Source organism: Epinephelus fuscoguttatus, linkage group LG15 (assembly GCF_011397635.1).
Source record: "Epinephelus fuscoguttatus linkage group LG15, E.fuscoguttatus.final_Chr_v1".
NCBI classification, from domain to species: Eukaryota; Metazoa; Chordata; class Actinopteri; order Perciformes; family Serranidae; genus Epinephelus; species Epinephelus fuscoguttatus.
Window position 1 is genome coordinate 13,178,222 of NC_064766.1, and position 25,324 is coordinate 13,203,545.

At 42.6% G+C, this 25,324-nt stretch overlaps 1 protein-coding gene across 3 annotated transcripts in view; it reads right to left on the minus strand.

The window, feature by feature from the left end:
- The window catches only part of LOC125901605 (contactin-associated protein-like 4), a 225,919-nt gene that overhangs the window by 142,714 nt on the left and 57,881 nt on the right, over positions 1-25,324 (minus strand). For all 3 annotated transcript variants that reach the window (XM_049597328.1, XM_049597329.1, XM_049597330.1), the window contains one exon: positions 11,161-11,350. In XM_049597328.1, coding sequence (XP_049453285.1) covers positions 11,161-11,350 — 190 coding nt within the window. The remainder of the gene's footprint in view (positions 1-11,160; positions 11,351-25,324) is intronic.

Below are 25,324 nucleotides of genomic sequence, written 5' to 3' on the forward strand. Positions count from 1 at the left end.
TGGTTTGCTCCACACAATTAAACAGCAAGAGCTTCTTTCAAGAGTCTCAATTTTGCACCAGTGTTCAGCAATCATACACAGAGAAATTCATCATAGAGGATGTGGGAGACCAATTTTGCACCCAAAGGAGCCTCTTCAAAAGCCTTATTATAATTTGAACAACCAGGAACAGCCAGCTGTGGCAATGTTCTTTTTTTCTCTCTAATCTTATTTTTTCTCGACTGGAAGCTCATTACTTTATCACAATTGCTCCATCCACCTACACATAAAGCACACACCAGAGAATAAGCTGCTGAAAAAGATCTTGAAAGGCATTCTGGGAAATGAAGTGTGACTTCAAACCTGCCTTGTTTAGTTTGGCTGAATTGAACCCTGGAGCGTAAACCCCTGTTGTGCAGTTTGTGTGGGCAGGTGTAAACAGCTATCACAAATAACCGGACCTATACCTTGTTGAAGAGGTGGTTTCGGCCCTGTTACAAATGAACTCAGCTGGTGCAGCTTGGTACAGTTGTGGTGCCGCCCTAACTCAAACCCAAAAGACCCACATTGCCTTTTTTGCATTAAACCAGCTCCCATAGCCTGCTGTTTTGTGCTTGTGTGTAACTTCATCTGTAAAAGAGCCTATACTTGCATTCTCTGTTCACACCAGTGCTAAACAGGTGCGGGCTGTGTTGAAGACCACAGGCATACCTGATAGATTTTAGGAAATATTTTCAGCTGATGAACATTTCACAGTTTAGGAGGATTAATGTGCGCCTCCTTCTGAACTGTCTTGATATGTGTCTCCTGCGACTACAATTCATCAACAGATTATTTTCCAGCCGCACCTCATTTTCAAACTATCATTTGCCTAAAGTGATAAATGCAAACATTGTAATAAACAGTGTCCAGGGCCAAAATCAACACACATCGTTGTCCCATCGTTGTGAAACTGGAAAGTGGAATGTTAGCAGAACAGGAGTCAGCTCTTCTTTACTCTGTTTGCTTTCTAGACTTTCCCTACATGGAAATTCTGAGCAATTAGAAAACTTGTAAATGTTGCAGTGTAAACACAAAAGCATTATGCAACACTGTAATGACAGACCCATTCTGGACCAGGGCAAACCAACTATAGGTGTGAAAACACTTTAGAGAGATCCTTGAACCTCACTGGTGGATATGTGTCTAACTCCAGGCAGCTGTATCTTCCTATCCATGTGAACTATGCCTCGTGTTTGCCTGATGTTTTCACTGAGGGCCAATACACAGTAATTCATTTTGAACCAGCAATAAACAGTGTCTGTTTCTAGCTTAAAGATAAATGTGCTACATTCTGTAAGAGGACCAATTTGAGTTTTAGACCTTGAGAGTCAGGGTATTTTTGAGTAAGAACATTTTGGTCTTTCTACACTTTCCACATTTCTGAGAGTTAAAAGAGTACTGTACCTGTACAAGATTTTCAAACTCATACTGGACAGTTTAAAAATAGGATAAAAACATTTATAATTTAATGCATTCTTTTTCCTTATCTGAATCTGGAGCCCACATAACCGACAACGCAACCCAACCACTGTAAAGTCAGACTAAGAGTTTGGTGTGTGTTATGCAGCTGATGTAATGCAAGCCTGCAGCAGAGATACACAAACTTAACACCATACCCCCATTTTTTTTTTTCTTTTCATTTTCAACGCCGCAGTCTTAGCACCAACCAATGTTGACTCAAGTGACATCACTGGATCATCACAAATCTACAGACCCTTTACTTTTAGTAAAAAGTATGACGTTTTTGGTGGGCGGGACTTAGCTGGAGGCAAAACAATTCTCCACAAAATTTTGCTAGCACTAGGTAGCGAGTTCTGTTGGCTTGTTTTAGAAAATGGAGGACGATGATACGAGTGGTGGATTCAGAAATAATCATTCCGAGTGCGCTACGGCACAAAAGAATGCACAATCTGAACTGTTTATAAATTCAGAGCGCTGGCTTAATCTACCGTTCAGTTATACGGAGCAGCGCACACTTGGCTTTCTGTCTGGGGAGACGGAGCAGCACAGTGCAGAGCAAAGTGAATGTGTGATTAACTTAACCGTTTGTTAATTCATGTAGAAATAGAACATTCTGTTTCTTCGACCAACAGGGCTCTCATTTTTGTGTGGAGCATCAGACTGAATTTTTGAACACACCATGTCAGGTCACTCAATCTCCAGGACCGCGAGTGTTACTTGAACAGGTAAACATTGACCACCAGGACCAGACTGGCCGACATGTATGCTCTCACTCAGTGGATGGATGATTTGACAGGACTGCTGAAGGTGGGATGGCCGGCTTTGTGGTTTATTACTAGGCCAATCTTACAGAGGAGACCGACGCCTGAATGGTTTTCAGGCAAAGCTAACGTTAGATAATGCTCTAAAAAGTTAGTGCTATGGAGAAATCCAACAGTCGTCTTAACACCTCCCCCATTTCTGAGTAGGTGGGCATGACAACCCTTAATACACATAACATTATTTATCCCTACAACAGTAATACTTTTCCCTGACCTGCACATGTGAGCATTTTTGATGATCGCCTCTGTCCAGTCCTTTTGTTTCATCGCATTTAACCACAGTTATCTTTATTTTGGTTGACGGGCAGTGGCAGCTGGTGTGTGATAAAATTTAAGTTCTGAGCCATGACTTCTTCTATTCTGGTTCCCAATATCACAACAAAGCAACATCTTTAGACTCCTATGTAGCCTAATGCCCTGGCAAGTTGTGTTTTGTCTCCAGCTAACAAACTGACATCATTGTCACATCTGCCCTAAAAAGGTCTATGGAATTTCCCTCTAAAGGCTGTTGCCTTTAGAGGGAAACGGGGGGTACGTACTGTCCATCCAAAATTAAAATCTTGTACCTCATGTTGTGTCAATCACCTTTGCATACATACCCCTCTTTAGAGAGCTGAAAAAATGTGGCGTAATCTGCGGGACACATCCGCAACACGAGAGAGGAACAGAATGCACATAATCATTTCATAACTCAGCCCTCTTTCAAGAGGTCAGATAGAAATATTCAGATAGATGATGATGGAGGAGGTGGATGTGGACCGCATGCAGACAGAGAGAGAGCCAGACAATGTGGAGTCGGAGAGGAGGGACAGCTCAGCCCTTTCAGGTAGCCACTGTGCCAAATGCAAGACAGTGGGAGAGAGTGGTGACAGCCAGGACGATACCTCAAGTGGAAAGAGGCGAGGGATGAAACATGTCTTTCCATTTTGTCTTGTACTGCAAATTTTTGGAACCAATATGACAATAAAAAGCATTGGACTTGGTTTGCAAGGTTTCTGTGCATAACAATGTTTATCAGATGATGGCTTAAAAAACATGAATACGAAAAATACGGACTTTGTGTGCAAAGGCCGTCAGAGTTGGTTTTGGATCTTATTTTTATGCATGTGTGGCTGGGGCTAGAGGATGCATTATGTCCTCTTAAGCACAGGAGTACTGTAACATTTTGTTCTGTTTTAGTTTATATCTTGATCAACATTAAGTAAGAGACTGAGAAAAGTAAAAGCCTCCTGCAACTTGACGAGGCTTGCAGCCAAAGACGCTGCTGTCTTCTTCGTCCAGATTTACTGTATAGTTATATAACATCCACTGCAAAGTACGATAGAAACACTTAAAGTGCACTTTTATGACACAACTAAACAACAAGGCTTGCATCACAGCAAGCCTAAATAAGGCTGACATGTTGGAAACATGCCAAGTTTATATGTTCAGAAGCAGTTGCAATCCAAAGGGGGTAAAAGCGAAGTCAAAGAATCAAAAGGATTTCTGAAGGCATCTGAGGGAAACCACCAGCTAACAATACAGCAAAGCTAATTAAATCCAGTAATTAATACAGACAGGAATTCACAGCACTGCAGTGCTCGGAGGAACCGTGAAATAAATCAGAACAAAACAAGTTATAAGACAACAAAACTTTCGGAGGGCACAATTAGAGACACAGCAGAGAACCAATAAACAGAGAAAGAAAGAAAAAAACATAACTGTCTCTAATGAAAGAACCCTCTAATGGTGCTGTTATTGTTATTCAGGGAAGGTCTGCTGAACACTTCTGCTTTTTTTTCAGACTCATTTCATTTCAATTCCACAATTTTAATCTTAAAATACGAAATCTTTGACTGCAAGCATCCCCGTTAAAACATTTTAAATGCACGCTAAGAGAAGCTGAACAGACTTCAGGCTTGTCACCATCAGACCTGTAAAAAACACCTTCACTACTGTTAGCTACAGTAAGTTAATGGTCGTCACATAATGGGCAAGTTTCAGCCTTAGCAAAGACTGAAATGAAATTCATCATTTTAATTGCTTAATTCATCTCTGTCACGTGTCACTTATCCAGGTCCAGGCCGCATTAATTTAACGTTAACAATATTTATAATATTCATTCATTCATTCATTTCCCATAACCGCTTATCCTCTTGAGGGTCGCGGGGGGGCTGGAACCTATCCCAGCTGACATTTGGCAGGAGGCAGGGTACACCCTGGACAGGTCGCCAGACTATCACAGGGCTGACACATAGAGACAGACAACCATTCACGCTCACATTCACACTTACGGCCAATTTAGAGTCACCAATTAACCTGCATGTCTCTGGATTGTGGGAGGAAACCGGAGTACCCAGAGAAAACTCACGCTGACACGGGGAGAACATGCAAACTCCGCACAGAAGGTCTCCCACACCAAGCTATCAAACGATCAGTATAATATACTGATGGAAAATACTGAAATAAAAGAACAGAAAAGAAGTCCAGTCCATATCATCACTACTCTTTTTCCATCATACTCTCATATTCTGGCTTGCATGATTATGAATGGCGCACAGTGTCCTGTGTGGCAGTAAAAAGGTCTTAAAAAGTTCATTTTAATACAATAACTGAACCTGACAGACTGACAGAGGTCAAAGCCTCAGGTTACCTGGTACCAGGTTACATTAGGTAAAATCCCAAGTGAGAAACTGTTCGATCTCATCAGTTTGTGATATTCAACATGTTGCAATAATTAGTCTTTGCCTAATTTACTTTCACAAAGCATTCATTCTAATGCTGACAAAGACATAAACTTAGGTATACTATACCACTTTCTGCATCCCAGAAATGTCTTCCATTTCCCAAAAGCGTAGTCACCACCAAAACACTACAGACATGCACTTGTTTTTACATTACATCATCTTACATTCGGCAGATGCTTGTTCTCATTGGGAGCAATTCAAGGTTCAGTCTTGCTCAAGGACACATCAACATTTGGACAGGAAAGTCTGGGATTTGACCACCAACACTATGATTAATGGCCAACTTGTTGCATCATCTGAGCCGCAATTTCAGAACTCATCAGCTGTCGGTCTGGCAATGATAAAGCCACTGAGGGACACAGCCAGTATTTCGGAAAATCTGGATACCCGGGCCAAGACTTTGTGTCATTTCAGCTTATCTCTACGAACAGATATCTGCTTATGAATGCAAATTTAGAAAAAAACTCAAGCTAAAACATTTACAGACGATTGTCGATGGTTTCCGAGATGGCATTTTGGCCAAAGTATTCGACCTCCCCACACAGACAATCCACCTTCAAACGTGATTGGTCAATACTACTCAGACTACAAACGCAAACCAGAACATTTCCAAAACCAAAATCTTGTCCCATTGCCTACAGATTCTGCATACCTATGCAATTATCTGTATAGAGATTACCTGAGCTTTAGCTGCCCACTCATCGGTTTATTTCCAGCCACTTAATATACAATATCTGGAGAGACACAAAAGATAAGCAAGCAACAACACTGAACTACAACAACATTCATTTGTTTACAGCCTTTTCAAACCTTCAGGGAATCATTCTGTGCTTTTTCCTCTGAGAAAAAAGGTGAAAAGAACATCACACCTTTATCCTTGAACACCGAACTAACCTGCAGTAAAAATGAGTATAATGACAAACCACAGTTTCAGGCAGTTGAAAGGTGCATTTTTGCTTACATTTAGTTGCTTGGCTGCCAATCCCTCAGTTGCTAAACACACAGGGACTCTTTCATATTGTAATACTGGAAGGCGATTAAACACGCAGTGGCTTTACGGCCCTGCGGGGTAGCTTGTTTCACACACTGACTTCCTTGAATCTCATCACCAGTGACTCGCTCTCGCTGTTCCGGCTAACAAGTCATCGGAGCACCATCTGTGGCTGTTTAAATATGTATTTCTACTTTGTTGTCATTTAGCACCACCTCCATTATGAACAGTGAGCTGTCTGCAGGGGGTGGGGAGGCGGGATGTAAAGCTTGGTCTGAAACCTGCGGCTGGGATCCCTCCACCTCTGCAGTCCTAACTTAATATGCTGCTGTGGTTTATGGTCTGTGCATGATGAGTGTGCTGCTGGGTCAGAGCAGGCGAGATAAACAGATAGACAGAGAGAGAGAGAAATATACAGCGAGGGAGAGAAAATGATCAAGGCAAAAGAAAAACTAATGTAATTTCCTATTTTACATATTTAATAGGCTGTAAAACATGTTCTATATATATATTTTTTTCATTTAATGGCAGAAATGTATCACAGACATTTTCTCATCATCATTAAAAATCTGTGACGGGTTCACCTCTTTAATGGAGCAGGAGGCAATGAAACAGTTCACATGAAGATACACATGAAGCCTCTGCAAAGCAACACAATGGGGGGTGTTATGAGTAACTGTAGGTCTCAGAGGCTCAAAGATGCACAGTCATGCACACCTCCAAAACTGAGACTGTCCCTCCAAGATGAACGACAAGTCTCCTGTTCTTCCAACATTGGTAACCATGAGCACGATCATTCCATAACCTTAAAGGTATACTGTGGAGGATTGTCGGTTACTGTTTGTAAATACGTTCGCGAGTGAAGTAAAATTGCACGTACACACCCATAAACATCCCAAACACAGAAAATAAGAAAATACAGGCAGATGGCAGAGTTTCTGCAGAAGAATACATCACCACGCACTTTTATTCGTTCAGAAGTGGTGACTGAGGAGGATTACTTACGGTGTGAATCTATACATTGTTGTTAGGAAAAGCCTGCGTAGTATACCTTTAACTATATGTATATTGTTGGAACCATAACAGCAGAGGTCCCCTTACCTTAAGGTAGTAGTATTTTAACCCCAGTGCATGATCTTTCCTTAAACCTAGCCAAACCTGAACCACAGCGTTGTCTCATCGTAAAACTGATTTATCATTTGACAGTAATGGAAAACACAGAGAAACCATGTCTTTCTGACATAAGTGTCAGATCAGAAACACAACAATAATGCATTTTGTTGTGTTAATTGAAGGACTTGTTGCCAAAATCCCAACAATGCATCACATGGACTTGTGCATCGAGCAAGCTGATTGGTTGATTTAACTTGTGTATGGCAGGTATGAAACAGAAAAAAGGGTTATATGTCATGAATGCGTTCTAAGGATCAATTTCAAAAAAATGTCAAGAATCAAAGCTGGATTTCTATTTCTAATTAGATTCATGATTTTGTTTACAAAATCTTTGATCAAATACACATAATCCATCAAATATATGGGCAATATTTGATCATCGATCCATCTATTAACATCCATCCATTTTTATCCACACTTTTATCCACCAGGGCCAGGTCGCAGGGGCAGCAGGCCAAGCAAAGCACCCCAGACGTCCCTCTCTCAAACAACGTTTTCCAGCTCCTCCTGGGAGACCCCAAGGTGTTCCCAGGTCAGATGAGGTATGGAATCCCTCCAGGGTGTTCTGGGTCTGCCCCGGGGCCTCCTACCAGCGGGACATGCCCTGAACACCTCTAACGGGAGGCACCCAGTAGGCATCCTGATCAGATGCCCGAACCACCTCAACTGCCCCCTTTCTACATGAAGGAGCAGTGGTTCTATCCAAGTTCCCTTTGGATGTCCCAGCTCCTTACCCTATCTGTAAGGCTGAGCCCAACCATCCCATGGAGGAAACTCATTTCAGCCACAATCTCATTTTTTCTGTCACTATCCAAAGCTCATGACCCTCATAAGTGAGGGTTGGGACATAGCTGGACCAGTTAATCGAAAGCTTCGCCTTCTGGCTCAGCTCCCTCTTCACCACCACAGTCTGGCGCATCGCCTGCATCATTGCAGATGCTGCACCAAACCGCCGATCCATCTCACACTCCATTCTGCCATCACTCGTGAACAAGACCCCCAGATACTTGAACTCCCCTGCTTGAGGCAGTAACTCTCTCCCAAGCCAGAGGGGGCAATCCGGTTTCCGGCAAAGAACCATGGCCTCAGATTTAGAGGTGCTGACTCTCATCCCAACCGCTTCACACACAGCTGAAAACCACCCCAGTGCATGCTGGAGGTCACGGTGTGATGAAGCTATCAGAACCAGCTCATCTGCAAAAAGTAGAGATACAACTCTGAGGTTCCCAAAGCCGACCCTTTCCTCTCCCTGGCTGCGCTTCTAGATGCTATATTTGATCAAATAGCTAATATCATGGTGCTTTCACTGAAAAGACCTCTTCTCAGGACAGTGTGGGCATGTACAGAGTGTGTTTGTCCTGAATCCCTTGTTAGCGTTGGTGAAGAAGCCAGGGTGGGTCAAACTACATCTTTATAATGCTTGTTGGTACATGAATTCAGGTGACCTCATTAAGCTCCACCCACCTTCAACCGCGGCAGAGGTACAGACAGAGGAAGTAAAAACACCTGCAGGGGAGTGCAGGGCTAGTAAATAAACTGTCTCAAAATATGGAGTCAAAAAAAAGGATGGAAACTATACAAGTAGACCTCCTCTTGCAGGAGAAGTTTGTGTTTGATATACAAATTCTGAAAAAGCTGCAAAGATGTTAAATGCTAGCGGCTGTAAGCTGAACAGGTTCACAAAATATTCCTAGACTCTGTATCAGCTGCAACCAAATATAAACACCTTCAGATGAAACCACAGTGCGAGACGGAAGTGAGCAACGGGAGAGTGAATACACGCAGAGTGAGAAAGGGATATGGACATGAAACAGGGAGGAAAAAAATATGCATATATAGGTAGAGAAACTAGAAAGGAAGGAGGAGGATGGAAAAGAGGAAGAATTGAGAAGAAAGTGCGACACAGCAGCAGGAGGGCGGAGATCCAGGTAGAAGAGGGGAAAGGAAAAGATTGCGGGTATGAAAATAAATAAAGACAAATGTGTCGGGAGGATAAAGGAGGAGGGAGCCTGACAGGAAACAACAGGAAGAGAAAGATGAGTTGGAAAAGAGAGGACCGAAAGTTAGCAGCAGATCTGAGTCAGGAAGAGCAGAAGAGACACAACAGGAGGGGAAAAAGGGAGAATCAGATGTTTTGGTGAGACTGTGGATGTTTCTTTCATGGGGGAAGGACGGATGAGGAGCTATACTCTAAGAATGTTGTCTTCATACACACGCCTCTCTTCCTCCTCACTCATCTCCTCATTCCTTCCTTCATCTGTCTGTAACCAACTGTAGAAGACGCAATCTGTCTCTCTCGGTGCCATTTTCAAGCCGACGGTTGTAATATTAAACTGCAGCAGGAGGATCCGACTCGAAAACACTTTTGGTATCATTACGCTGCATGTGCGGGTATAATATCCTTGCTAAAGTGAAAAATGGGGATTCCTAAAGATATTAACATCCAGTTTTACCCTTTCCTTTCAAGTAGTTTATCTAATTCCACACTATTAGACCGTATCTCATGTACTCTGAGTGAAGAATTCAAACCTAAGAATCCATGTTTTATAGCCTCATGATCCCTTTGTTTTTTGAAACTCTGAGAGGTCCACTGGAATTTAAAATAAAGATTTGTGGGTTTGACTGCACACCATAAGTTTGTATTTGCGGTGGGGTTGAAGACAGGTAGATGTGAGGAGAAAGAGAGACTGGAGACAGTAAAGTAAGAGGATGGAAACTGCTCTCACGCATCTTATAATATCTTGAAGAGCAAAGGCAGGAAGTCACGAAACTGGCAAACAGGGTTAAATGAAGAACAGAAAATGAGGACAAGAGATCATTGTGTCGTGGAAGCTGAGAATAACACAGCAAAGGGATGAAGGACTTTTTCCGCCATCTGTTTCAATTACATAGAAGCATACATCACTGCCCTCCTCTCTCCTCCCTTCATCCTGTTTCTCCCCATCTCTCCACTTGGATTTCCCTCCCTCTCTCCCTCTCTCCTGTGGCAGGAAAGCATGACAGCAACGCACCACTTCATATCCACACACTGACACAGCTTGAGACCTGGAAACTGCCTCATGTTGATGTCAAACATGACTCTGTGGCACTTACAGAAAGAAAAACTGTTATCTCCCCTTAACAGAAATCACAGACACCAAACCAGCAACCTCTCAGTCCTAACCCAAACCTCTCCAACCTGCATAAACTGCTTTTCTCTCTCTCACACACACACCTTCACACTCTGGCGGGGTGTGAGAGCACAAAAATGTGGCTCAGTCCCAGGATGCTCATCATGCTGCACTGAGCACTAAATTAACCAGAAAGAAAACAGATAACCTTGTTTTATGCACACGGTGGATGAACTGGCTTCTAATAGTGGCGATAATGCTTCTTTCTGCCCACTGAGGATAAAAACACACAGCTGAGACCTCTCACTGCCAAACACACAGCTCTGTGAATTACAAACCCTCTCTGCAGCAGTGTCAGAAAATGCAAAGCTTTCCAGGAAGATGTGAGATCAGTAAAACACGTGTTTAAAACATGGTATAATAAATAAGACGAGGGCCTTGCATAAAAGTTATATCCTACATATTAGACATGGTCTGCTTTACAGCTACTGCAAAAATAACGACCTTAATTATTGTTAGAAGTGATCAAGTTATTATAAATACGCTAAGATTTAATGATTATTCACATCATATCGCCTTAATTATCCTTATTTCTCTTTAACAACCGAGCGCTGATGCGCAACCGATAGGCGCAAAACCACATAGCCATCCTAGAAAACTGCACTTATAGTAAGTAAATGAGACACACTGCGCGAATATGTCTTATTCCAGAAATCAGAGGGTTTGCAATTTCCAAGGCTGAATGACAGAGGGCATATTCGTGAAGCCCCATTTTACAGCCGCCCCTCCGGGTCTGCGCTGCCCGGACTCACTCCGTCTCCTCCGGGGAAAGTAAAAAAAGCGCACAGCCCGCTCACCTTCTCCGGTTGTCCCGTACGAGCTGGAGAGAAGCAGGACGACCTGAGCGATAATCCCAGCGACTCTTTTAGTCCCAAAATCCATGATGATGAAGCGGCGGGAAGGCTGCAGAGAAGCCCGGCGGCTGCTGGAGGAGAGAGACGGCCAACCTCTCCTCTCCAGCTCCAAGAGAGATCTCCTCAAACCCGACTGAGGGGAGAGAGGGAGGAAGGAAGGAGGGAGGGATGGAGGGAGGGGGGGAGAGAGAGAGGTGGTATAAATATGTGGTCACAGCTCCAACTTCAGTGCGCCTCCTCCTCCTCCTCCTCCGAAAACCCCCTCTTCAGTCACTGTGTTGAATAAAAGCGGTCTCCAAGACCCTCTGCAATGCCAAACTGGGTCCTCCACTTCATCTTCTACTGAGTGTGCTGCTGACAACTAACCAGCGACAGGTCGCCATTTACAATCCATCACCCAGGACACAGTCTTGACTGACTGGTACAAACCAAGGTGACAAATTCTAGTGTGGTATTTTGAAAAAGTCTGTATCTCTAGATGATATTTCAACATGATAACTATTCCCAAGTGGCATCTTATTCACAGTTATCAACCTTCAATGACAGCAACTGTCGATACAAAGAATGAAAAAATCTTGTCACACAGAGAACTGAAGAACTCTACCTCTTTCATCAACTTTACTACAGTGACCATCATCACGATCATCATCATTAAAACTTCAGATTATACTTTAATACTACAGCCCACTTATCGGAGGAAAGTGTGGGCATATGTTTCTGCCGACACATTCTCACCCTGACCTCCTCACATATTGATGTTTGGTCATGGACTTTCGTGCAAGGTACCCTGGGTGCTTTGATTGTTGGTGTTTTGGGACACCCAGTCAAGTTCTGCCTGTTACATGCATTGTCTTCTTTCAAAATACACCTCTGCTTTCAGAGGAAATTTAACATGTACATACAGTCTCTTTCAGAATAAAAGCACTACAACAGAGCAATTAGACTTTTTTTCCCTTCAATATCAAAAACATGTGGTTAAGTTTAGGCAACAAAAACATGTGGTTTGGTTTAGGAAAAAAGAACAGGGTTTGGCCTTAGAATCTTTCGGGATTCAAACACTGCTCTCTCGGGTCAAAGTCGGTGTTTGTTGGACCCATCCACCTCCCCTCCTGTCCACCCCTGTTGGACTTTCGCTGCCTTAACTTTCATCCTTGTTCCCACCAGACGCTGTTAATCTATAACGGCAACCAGCCGACACCAACGTGAGACATTGGCCAAGCTGCAGACAAATGCACAAAATCCACAAACACGAAAACCGGTTGTTTTTTAACGAGTCATTGCTGCGTTTCCATCAATGAAAGTGCTACGAAAAGCGGTTGTTTTTAACCAAGACACCGTTGCATTTTTTGCCAGGTTGGTGCAATAAAAAACATTTATTTTTTACACAGTCACTGTGTGTCCAACCAGGATGGTGCCATACCCAAACTGTTTATTTTAAGCCAAAACATCATTTTTTTCCGAACCATAGCCAAGTGGTTTTTGTGCCTAAACCTTAGCACACGTTAGCTCAAGTGTTGCTGAAATGTAAAGAAACATAAAGCTTCCATCTCCACTACATAAAACATACAATGTATCTGTCATATTATCCTGGCGACCGGGTTGCACACTAATATCCTTTCTCAAGTATTCATACCCTGTTTATTCATTATCATCTTCATTATGATCATTGTAGCCAACCAGTTTGACAACAACTTCTTCATCCTTCCCCTCTTCCCTCTGATTGCTGCAGGTCTGCAGATGGCACATTGCTTTGCACTCTAGTTTGCTGGCAATGCAGGAGCAGTCTGGAAGCTTACAGATCTGATCACACGCACCTGGCTATAGTAGCTGGGGGTCATCACATGCAGTCTAACATCAACATACCTGGAAGACTAAGGGGAAAGATATTTCTCATCCATTTCAGGGAGGAGCCCAAATGTCCAGAAATTTCCTTTATATATTTATACTACCTCATTATTAGAGCAAGATGGTACTTTTATTTATTGTGTTTATTAAAATCATACCTTTGTCATCAGCTGCCCATCCATGCTGAACCATGACTCCATCGCTCTGCATTCTTGACATTTTTTCAGCCTGTATCAAACACTACTATTGACAGACTGTTTCCTCCTTTGTGCAGTGCTAGGTTAAGCACAGAACCAGCAGTCTCTCCAAAATCTTGCCATCACCTTTCAGTCTCTGAGCAAGGCTCATTTCATCAATGATGCATGCAGTGTTCTCCAATATCTTAAACTGCTGATGCTGATTTCTCTAACTCTCTTGTAAGAGCTGCCCTGATAGTTTTTCTTTAAAGGTTCTATATGTGATATTCAGAGCATTAACACAGCAGCAAACCACTATTTGAGTTGTAAAGATGAAGTGGAGTAATGGTGTCCTAAGCAGAGAATGAAGGCACTCTCCCTCTGTGTGTGCTGTAATTTGAGCTTCTCTGTGATTTGTTGTGGTAAGACGGTTCAGCCATGCATCTGAATGTTTGTGCATGTGTGTGTCCCACTGGCTAGCTAATCATCGCTGCTCTGCACTGTGCTTACGTGGTGATTACCACTGATATTGGGACGATGTTGTCGTGGGAGCATAACGCCCACCCTCTGGTTTCCCCCTGGTTAGCACCTTTAGCTCAGTCAGCACTGTTGCCGTTGTATAGCGCTGTTCATGGAGTTAGAACTGTTAGTTGCTCGACACCAGCTCAGCCACCTCCACATTGAGAACCATGTAAAAACATCATACGCTCTGAATTTAGCATAGAGCCCCTTTAAACATTACATCAGAACATAAATAACTTGTAACTTTTAAAAGATTTATTTAATTATCGTTATATTGGCCCATTTTTAAGATATAAATTATACCTCTAGGCTACTATGTATATTTGATCATCCTTGCTTACAGAATGCAGACTACATTATTTATTTTTATGCAGACTACATTATGTGACACTGAACCTACAACCTTTCCTGGTTCTAGAACTGTTAATGATGCCATTTAGTTTCAAATCTAAACAAAAATACTGCACTCTCTGAGCAAAATGGCTGCTGCCAGATATTTCCCCTCTATTCATGATAAAACAGCAGAAAACAAGAAAACCTGGGCACTTTTTGACCCTAAACCCACACAGCTGAACTTTCTGACCAGCAGTTCCTCTACAGACTCTTTTAACAAGGACTGCAAAGCTGGCGCCAATCATAACAGCTCAACCAGTCAGCAGGTTGAAGCTAAAGCAGCCTGGACGGCATCGGGGTGTTTGGCAGTGCCTGATTACCAGCCTCTTGAGGTCTTCAGCATGACAGCAGAGGTTCCTGGTTCAGCTTCATGGAGCGAGGAAGACGAACTGTGTGAGCTTAACATCAGGCTGAAAGAAATCGAGTTACGCAACATGATAGGAGACACTCCTGGCATCCCGCAGTGTAAGTAGACAATCATAATAATAACCTGTGATGCTATCAGACAGTTTAATAGCGCACTTTAGAGCCAGGGGGGTCAGTGGAGTTGGTTGTTGTGCATTTTTTAATGTGGATTATCATCAGTATAACTATCATTCAGTCATGATCAATAGAGTTAGAAATGTTTATGATCTCTTCAGCTCATTTGAGTCTGCTTCTCAGGACAAATGCCACGCGTACTGGAAAAGAGATTTTGTAGAAAAGAAGTGATGCTGTAATTCATATATTTCTATTTAAGTTTAACTATGTACTAATATTTATTTTCTGTCTGTCTCTCTTTCTTTCAGTTAAATTTGTGAGGAACATCAGGTGCTACAAAACAGCCAGGCAGATGAGGAGAAAACCAGTGGGAACAGCAAGAAGACATTGTTTTTAATGGACTTAGTTACTTGTTTATTTTAACAAATAAACACTTGACAATGTTCTAAACCACCATCAACATAGTTGTTAAAGGTGTCTAATTTATGCACTGCTCTGAGTGGCTGATGTCAGTGTCATACAATATGTGCAGCATACAGGTTGCATGTTATAATATTCTGCTTTCAGTTAGTTGCTTTCAGATGAACTTGTGTTCCCTTTGATGCTCCGAGTAAGTGCTCCACCAAATTTTTTTCTTCTTTGTAGTTATTAACCTATGTAATCAGAATAGCAATGTGAGTATACAGATTTCAAAAACAATATTTTTCTGGCCATGTGATCCCAGTTAGCAGCGAATGGTGCTAACTACGGCAACAGCACTAAACAACTGCAAAAACGTTGACACAGCTAACAATGACCAAGAGGGAACTGGAGGGTAGTCACGATGCTTCTCTGACAACACTGTCCTGATATCCTGATAACCAGCGTATGAGCGCAGTGCAAAGCTGCAGCGATGATATAGCCAGTGGATTATACACATGATAATAATATTATTTTTTCTAGTAACGAGTAGTGTAACTAATTACTAATGAAAGTTCAGTAATAACGTTACAGTTACTCCAAAACTAAACAACTCGTTACAACGTTGCTTTTGTTCTCACATCAATACTAACGTGAAATACAACAATCACATCAGCTGACTCATTTTTGTAATCGTCGTTGCACGTCATAAAGCAGCAAGCTAGTTGGCGGCTGGAAATATTCCCATTACTTTGGTTTTGTCAGGAGAAAAGATGACAAGAACACTGCTGCAGCAGGGAGTCCGACTGAAACTTTTTCTACTGCAAAAAAAAAAAACCTCCCCAAACCTCCAGTCTGAAACACCTCAGCTACTAACAACACAACAAAAATGAAGCTCCAGGAAAGACACCCCACCAAAGGTGAGCCCCCCACAGCTGTAGCCCTACACTGGCCACACAACCAACACTGGATTTTAATCGTGGACAGCTGTTGCTACAAAGAACTGATGAGGCTTGTGGCTTGATATGTGGTGGATGAACTTTTAGGCAGAGCCTTTGGAAAATACTAATCTCAGGCAACAGAAAGCCCCCAAAGTAAACAGAAGCTATCTAGCATTAGCTACACTTAACAGCGATTACCCTGATATTCACACAGAGGCAAACATCTCAGTCTTGGAGATATGCAAATACCAATTTTATGGGGTGTAACGGAAAAGTAATATAACAAGTAGTGTAATGACTTACTGTAATTAGTATAGTAATATTATCACTTTTGAAAAGAGTAACGAGTAATGAGAGATATACTGCATTTTTAGAGTAACGAGCCCAATACTGCCATTACTCCACCATATCTTTACATAGCAAAAAGTGATATGCTGCCTTTATAATCTGCACTGCAATTGAATGGAAACTTGGCTACCGGCCTTGGATGTCAAGAGTGACTGTGGTACTGGTTATTATTACAACAGGTGGGTCAGCAACGCAGAATCAATACACAGCAGGAGTTTCAGACCAATCTGTGTAACACAGAAGCGCCCAGGGATGAGGTTATGGTGTCATGTTCAACAGATCAGATCCAGCACTGTTTATTAACTGAATACATTTATGGGTGAGAAGCTTTTGGTTATATTCACTGGATGGTCAAGAAAAATCCTTGAAAACAGAGAGGAAAGGGGAAGACGTGCAGAGAGAGTCAGCAGGGGAATCTGATAATGAAAACCTACTGAGAGTATAGACAGCAGGGGAATCGGATGATAAAAAACCTGTTGATAGCAAACACAGCGGGGGAATCAGATAGCACTGAAGCCAGAGTCTGAGAGAAACAAGGGATCACACCGTGCTCTAACACATACACTCTCAACATGAGCCTCACACACCTCGGTGGCCCGCAGACACACCTCACACAGAGAAACCAGCTGGCTGTTTAATGTTCAAATCAGACGGGTGAGAGATTTTAAAACTGCAAACCTGAGATACGTTACAAACACACCAAGAGGAAACAACAGGTCTCTGGTTACAGGGAAGATTTGAAACTTAATCGTAAATCCAGAGAGTCGAACACAAACGGTGAAGCACACAGCAGGAGAGTTAGAAAGATAAGGAGAATTGGAAAATAAAAATTACTGAAATCTAAAACCAGGAAAAGGAGCAATGGATAGAGGTCTGATGCTCTTTCAACCAGCACTGTTAAAACAACATGTTTCTGTTAAGGAAAAATAACCTTCTTCTGTGAAAAAGACAATGACACCGGAGTGATGCAATCTCAGTTTTGTTTAAAGAAGATAACTTGTCGCTGTGTCTCAAAGATTTGATGAAATCTCTCAGCAGCATTTTGCATCATGTCAAAGAAAAAATGCCATTTATTTGTCTTTGCTAACAGTGTTGTGCTTTTGCAGAAAAGAGTATAAAACGAAAACAGATTTTTACTCCACAAGCTGAAGAAATAAGTTAAGTCTTTATCAATATATGTCTGTATTAATGAAGACTGTACAGCTGAAAGAGAAAGTAGATTGTAGCCAAAAAGTTACTCATTGGTAAACCAACACGTTCTCATCCCCAACTCGTCAAATACGGCAGCATGTAAACTGACCCTATAGTACAGTCTATGATTCTGTATAGATACCCCTCTAGTGTCAGTTCTGGATGTGTCAATTCCCTCTTATTACACGTATACAGGGTTTTTAAAACAAACTTCTGTGTTCACAATTTACAGTCATTAAATTAACAGTGTCTTTTTGAGATGAACGTCTGGTAAGGTTCAGGAAAAGACCATGGTTTGGGTCCAAAAAAAAAACTTAACTGATGTACATAAGTTAATGGGCTCTAGTTTCCCGGCGCGGTGCAGGGTGGCAAACCCCGCGCAGAGCTAGTTTCGAGCAGCGCAACCCGAGGCGCCATCAGTTTGGTAGTTTGGCAGACCGAGGGCCGCAGACATGGGTGTGGCGGTGAAGCAGGGGGAGGTGTCGACAGATCAAGCTTGGCGCAGTGACAGTTTTGTGCCAAAAGGCTTCGCCGAAGGTGCGCTAAAAGCTCGCCAGCTGAAACCAGGTCTACTGTCAGCGCAGGGGCAGCGCAGCCGGTGTAACCCAAAGTTTGGCTGACCGGCGGACAGTGCACACACGTCACCAAAACCTCACAGGCAGGTTTCCAGAATATCAGGCACATTAACAATGCAATAAATAGCCACAAAACCACTATTCAATGCAACTATCTGCAATCAGCACATAAATGTATCTCTATATCGACTGTCCCATCACATCTGATGTCAGATCAAAGGGGATTGGCACCGTTTGGCACCGTTTGGCATGCGTAATGGAAACCCAATCCCATTAATCCCATTTGATTAACACAGCTGCAAACTAATGAGTTCACATCCCTCTCAGCCAACCACAAACAGCCACAGCATCAGATAGGGAGTATATATTCAGCATCTGTCATCTTAGAAAAGTCAAAAGAAAAGAAACAGAGTGAGACTGCGAGAGAGAAAGAGAGAGCACGCACGTGCACATGCAGCGCATTTAAGGGCGAGGAGAGGGGCTCATTTGACTGGTCTGATGTGAATGGGCTGTGTAAAACCCACTCCACGCCTTCTCTCCTCCCTCTTTCCGACTTGCGCCGGTAGGAGGGACGGAGGTGGGAAAGAGGAGTAGCTGCTCCAGGCGCACGGTTTGCCAAACTTGCAAAATCCACCTGGCCACACCCAGTTGGCGAAGCGCAGGTGCACTGCGCCCCTGCCTCGCCCGGTCTGCGAAACTAGAGCCCAATATGTGATGTCAACTGATCTATGTCACGTAACTATAAAGTCACAAGTTCAAATAACTCTGACTTTTGGTTTCACACAAGACAATAACAGCGGCCTCCCTGGTGAAAGTCCTGTATTGGTTTGACCCCTTAGTCCACCCTGATCGCCTTCCTATGCTGAACTGTCTTCATCTTTATCTCAGTTGCTCTGAGTGTCCAGCCATGGTGGGGTTTACATTGGAGTTAGCTGAAAGCCCTGTATGTCTCACACAGACACTAAAGGAATCCTTTGGCATCATATCAGACAAAGCACTCAAGAAAAAGCGTCAGTCTCACATGATAGTGCAACCCAGCCTCCCTCATTTACAAGCACAGACTGGCCATCCCTTGAAGTTTCTCTCTGATGTTAGCCAGTCAAACCTGGATGGAGCTCATTTGGTAGACAGTGTAACATCTCGTCTTGTCAGTTTGGAGATTTTAGCAGGAGAAGGAAATCAAACCAAAATGTGAAGACAGCATGGACTTATCTGCATGCGGGGAAATATTCATAGTGACGAGTAATGTAAGTGGCTCAGCCATGTTGATGGATGAAAACCACTGGCTGTCAGTATCAACATTTGCCTCATCAGATGAGAAGACCCATGGCACTCTCATGTCTGTGCGTTAAATATGTAGCTTCAGCCACAATGTGGTTAGTTCAGTGTTAAGACAGGAAGTAGGGGGATATAATACTGGCAGTCCATAGTTAAAAACAGACGATTCCCTTCCTTATTCCCCAGGACCCCTTCATTGCCATTTCCCATCCATCTACCTGGGGCCGCATGCATAAAACTCACAAGTAAAACTGTGTGTATGCATAAAGGCAGAGATATGCATGCGCATTCTTTTCGTTAGATTTATAAAGCTGTGCATACACCTGATTCTGTTTTATAAATCTTGATCATTGTGGTTCTGAGCACACATGCACAAGCCTCATTTCCACATCCACTGTTGGCCATAAATGGATGTTGAAACGCCCTGAAACAGCTGTTTGCATATCAATATTTTTAACCCTCTCCTACTACTTACACCTGTCAGTGAGAAATACGGTGACAAAAGTGCAGTTTTACTGACTGCGTTGCATTGACAAAGTTCTCTCATTATGCGCTGCTGTGGCAATTTGTAGTGTCCGTAACCACTAATTCGTCACATTTCTACAAACCATCATCACAGCAAAATCTCAATCATCACCATTATGAGACATCAAAAAGATGATCAACGATTCATTCACAGGGCTCATGCTGACACTGACTTTCCAGAGTGCTTCACAACAATGAAATTAAAAGACCATCAACAAGGAGATTCATGTAAAAACAATAATGATGAAATTAATTGCTCATAAGTAATTTCAAATTAACTTTATAAATGTGCCTTTGCTTGACAATTTACTGACTGAAATTGGCCAACAACCTAAAAACAATGTTACTCTTGTATCATCTCATATTTTATCTGGTCATTATCATATCATCTGCAGCTACCTCAGCTAAAGCTGTGTGAACACCTGGTCTGAGGAATGTGTGAGGTGTACACATTCTCACTGCATATTCTGCCTTTATAAATACCAGTTTATGTGTGGGGAAATGGAGTACGCATGATTTTTGTGCTTACACATCGTTAATGCATCTGGCCCTTGGTGTGAATGGCCAGGCGACTGCTCCGGACTGCTCATGCATCAACTGATAAATCAACACACTTCTGCGTCCAGTGTGTACATTACTTTACTGTTAAGACTGGAGGCATGGGGATATATTACTACCAGTCCCAAGTTAAAAAAACAGACCACATTCCCTGTTCCTCGGGTACTTTCATTGTCATTTTCTATCCAACCACCAGATGCCCTTTGACTTTCTCTCCTTTCCCCATCACCTGACTGCTCCACCCATCCACACACCTGTTCTCAGTTCCCTGGCCTTCCCCAACTGCATCTCATTCCCTCATCAGCTTCTCAGTTTGCATATACCATAGGGCTGCCCCCCTAATAGTCGACCAAACGTAGTATGTAAGATTTCATTTGTCACTTAGTTGCAGAAACAACAAAGAAAGAAACAAACAAACATAAGTGAAACTTTATTAGTAGATGCTCCCTGTCAAAATAAATCAAATATGACTGGACCATTTTTTTGTATTTCTCTGTTATGTAGCACAGTGTTAACAATGTTACTGATACTATTCTTTCTCAGACCTTGAACTCAAACCATTGTGTTGCCCTGCCCAAAATATATACTATAATAATTAAATTAATATTGTAAACATGCAGGTGACTGGTCCACTAATGGCCCTAAATGACAACTATTGGTCAAATAGGAACATTCTTAGTCATGGGCAGCCCAGCCCTGTTCCAATACTTCGCTGCCAGACCCTCAAAACTGCTTCTTTTGCCATGTGCCCGTGTTAAGAGGTCAGTGCAGCCACTCTGTCCGCGAAACATCTATATCTTCATCTATTCTTTTTTTGTGTGATTAACATTATACCACCTTTCACTACAGTTTCACTAACTAGATTACTCCCAGAAGATATATATTTCTATTTTACTCAACCTTTCCTGTGTCCGTTTCTCTGTTCCTCTGATAATGTTTCTGTGACAGAATCCCTTTATCCCTTTAACATGAGGCTTTTTGTTGTGAAATATTTGCATGACTGTGTTGTTGACAATGCAGTGGCTTGTACAGCTCCATAAAAGTATTGGCTTTCAGTCTTGGTAATACAGTAGTTACAGCAGCAGGCAGCTCTGCAGCAGCACCCCAGCAACAACACTGTCTGTGTGAACGCCTCAAGTGTGCGAGCAGCAGCAGTTCAGCAAGGTAGCCGTCACGCGCTGCTCAGGCAGGCAGTGTGGCCTTACCGTAAGCCTTTATACTACCAATAAATCACTGATCCCTTCTGCCTGCTTCATCTCCATTTGTATCCTACCCCTGTTCCTTGTATTCACTACATTGTGACACTGCCAGTACCTCTGGAACTGACTAATTAACACATTGTGTTGAATTTGTTTATCCATACACACACAGAATGTAAAAATGACAACCTGTGGTAAGTAACACCTTGATCTGCATATGAATGTGTTTCCTAGTAAACAATGGGACCTAAGTAAAAGAAAGTGTCTAACAGGATGACCCTGCACTTCCAGGTGAAATTGGAACAGGTGACACTCAGCTTTTCCTTTGAGTCCGTGCCCAGGGGACTCAGTTTTTTAGTTTCGTGCGCTCTCAAATCTTTTGTGGTCAATATACTTCCATAAAAACACGCTTTTATTTGATTGAGCACTCATTCAGCCATTGACACCCCAGGGGCCTTTCATTATTAAACCGCAGAGTTAGCCAGTCTAAGCTGTCGTTATATTTTGAACCGGTGATCCCTGTGGAGAGGCAACACGTTACTTCTGCACCACATCAACAATTGAGTGTTTTTTTTCCCTTGCCATGGTAACTTTCAAAACAGCCAAACAGACGCTGAATGGACTTTTGAAAAACAGAAAGGAGAGTAGCATGAGAATGAGCTGAGAGAGAGGGAGGCTGTTGAGTGTGCCGTTTGAATGTGAATAAAACTGAAACTAAGTGAGCGATACTATAAGAGTGCTATGTGGATGATTTGTGGTTAGCAATTAATCCTGGCTGCAACTTTAATCTCTGGCTAAAGCATCTCCATTGAGTTTGCTCAGTTAATTTCCACACACTTGATACTGTCTTTAACATCACGTTTGAGAACATTTTTCCATGCATAATTAGGGAAAACTGAATATTTGTGTACAAACAGTGTGAGTTTTTGAGAAAACACTGACTCAGGATTTGTTAGTAATTCTGCGTGATTCTCTACATTAATATTGATTAGAAATAAATGCTATTCATTTAGGTCAGTTTACCATAGTCACTGTCTGATCCCGCTGATGTTATTAGTGACATCTGCTGTCACGTTTCTAAATGCCAAGATAGCTCTAACATATAAACAGCACGGATGGAGGTTGTATTACCAATATTATTATTTTTTGCATCAAGTCAAATTCTGGCTAACTCTGAACTATGAATTTGAGCTGTTGTCCAAGCATGGGCAACCCGGTCTTACTCCCAGCCTGTCAATTACCGACTCTTGGTCGATGGCCCTCTGCGTCAGATACTGACGCACTGAGGGACCCTTAGCAGCGGAATGAGACGCAGTGGGAGGCGGCATTTTGTGATGCTCTGGGTAACTAGCCTACTGTAGTATTAAGAGTGAGAAAGTCCACATATGGTGGGCAGGTCAATCTAAACTCAGGAGTCTGCTGTTTGTGTCCCTTGTGGAACCAAATACAGTTGCAATGCTTTGTTGCCTAAATCTAGAAGGAAATCTTAAAACATTTTTTTTTCCTATGTCGAAAGTTCATTTTGAAAAAGACTGTAGGCATTTTACAAGCAGAAACTGTTAATTTCCTGTGACATATCGTCCCTGGGCGCCCAAAACTGATGCAGGAAAGATACCTAGCTCATCGTATTTTGATGTGTAGGGCCACTGACCAAGCGTCTGTATTTGACAAGTTGGGGTGAGAATGGGATAGGAAAGCAGTCTTGAGAATGTTGACCTTTGAGGGGACAGAGAACTGCAAACTCCGATAATGGAATAAGCTTTTATATCTATGTAGCTGTGTTGCACCATCCACGTTTATCTAGCCACTGTCCGAGTGTAAATGATCCAAAATAGAGGAATGGTTTGCAAACAGTAACTGAGCCAAGACACTTTCTTCCTGTTCAATTAAACTTTTTTATTGTTTGACATGATGTATGATCCATAGAGCAGAACTGGAGTAAACTGCATAGTACAGATGAAATGAAAAGAATCCCTGAATGCTAGCTAGTTTGTAAGTGGTGCGCTCGCCAACAACAGAAAGAGGACAGTGAGTAGTCCCTTTGATACTGAACAACTAAAACCATATATTTTGTGGCAATTTGCAAAGACGTGCCACTGTCTGGACCAGGCTGTTAATCTAAATTCTCTGTCTGAAAGTGGTACAATCATCATCAGTATGTATTGTAGTGGCTCAAAACCACAGTGAGCTCTCAGTAGAACAGTTATTGGTAGATAATGGACTAAACCAAAGCATTAAAGGCTCAAAGTATCTCTGACATGATGTGAGTTGTTTCTAAGCCGCTGCCTCATCTTTTTTTTTTGTCCACGCTCGTATTTACTCTTTGTTGAACACCAGATGGAGCGGGCTAGTGATCGATGCACTCTGACTCTGCTTTATATTCACAGCAGCAGCTGCAGGCTGTTGGAGGCCTGCTGCCTGACCGGCCGGCCAGTTGGCTAAAACAGAAAAGGCACTCAGAGTTTCTTTGAGAGCAGAGCAGAGATCAAACTGCTGGGAGCCAGAAATGAGTTTCAAAGAGAAGTCAACTCTTCTGTGTACTGTATACTGATGCACTGCATTGTGGGTAGAAAGGGCTGTAATAATTGGGTTGCCCTTCTGTCTGCTGTTAATTAAATACTCATTTAAGCCAAATAGCACCGAGTTATGTCGAGTCTACAGCTCGCTAGAAAGAGCTCACAAAGCAAAACAGCTCTTTGCCATGTAACAAATGGAACAGCGTTCTGTGGGTCTGGAGGAGGAGGAGGTTAGAGACTGGCGTTTATGACATCAGCTGACCTTGACAAATTAGAGAAGAGCAAAAACGTAGCGAACACAATAAGGCAAACAAGATGGGCTTGGAACTTCTTTCAGACTTAGTTAAATCTCAAAAATACAAACATCAAACATTCAGTCTGTTGAGAAGACTGAGCTGGGTACAGTCTTGAGGCAGTTTTATGGATCTATCCGGACAACTAAAGGGAAGCTCTCCAGCATTAGCAGTGACCACTGGCTTCAGGCTGGTTTAAACTGATACATCAATGTGCCTCCGGTCAGTCATTAATGGAATTTAATGCCAGACTCCGAATTCATATCACCTAAAATGTTTTCAAAGGTGTTGTTAAAGAGATAAGAAGGGCAGGGAAAGGCAGAACAACACATCATCCTGTGATTTCACCTGAAGACCTGCACATCTTAAAATATTCTGCAACACCAAGTCCGGACAATCCCCAAGGTTTACTGAACATGGTCTGGTATGACATTCAGTTGCACTTTGGACACAGGGGCAAAGAAGACAATTGCGATCTCAAACCCGACTCATTCATCCTCAAACGTGACAAAAATGGAACGAAATATTTCACCATGACATCCAGTGAAGAGACAAAACATCATAAAGACCCACTGGAGAAAAATAGAGAAAATCATAGAGGAGCAATGTTTGAAAAGCGAGGAAATTCCCTCTGCCCAGTATCATCGCTGAAAAAATACCTGACCAAATTCTACCTGATGCAAAAGCCCTGCGCCTGCAGCCCAGGAGGGTAGCGGCTGCGACGGACAGCCTTTGGTACACTGCCATTCTCCCGGGAGTGAACCAGCTGTCAAAGATGTTATCCAGGATGTGCAGTGAGGCAGGGACACACACATCTTACACCAACCACAGCCTGGGGGCCACTGCCATACAGAAACTGTCTGATGCA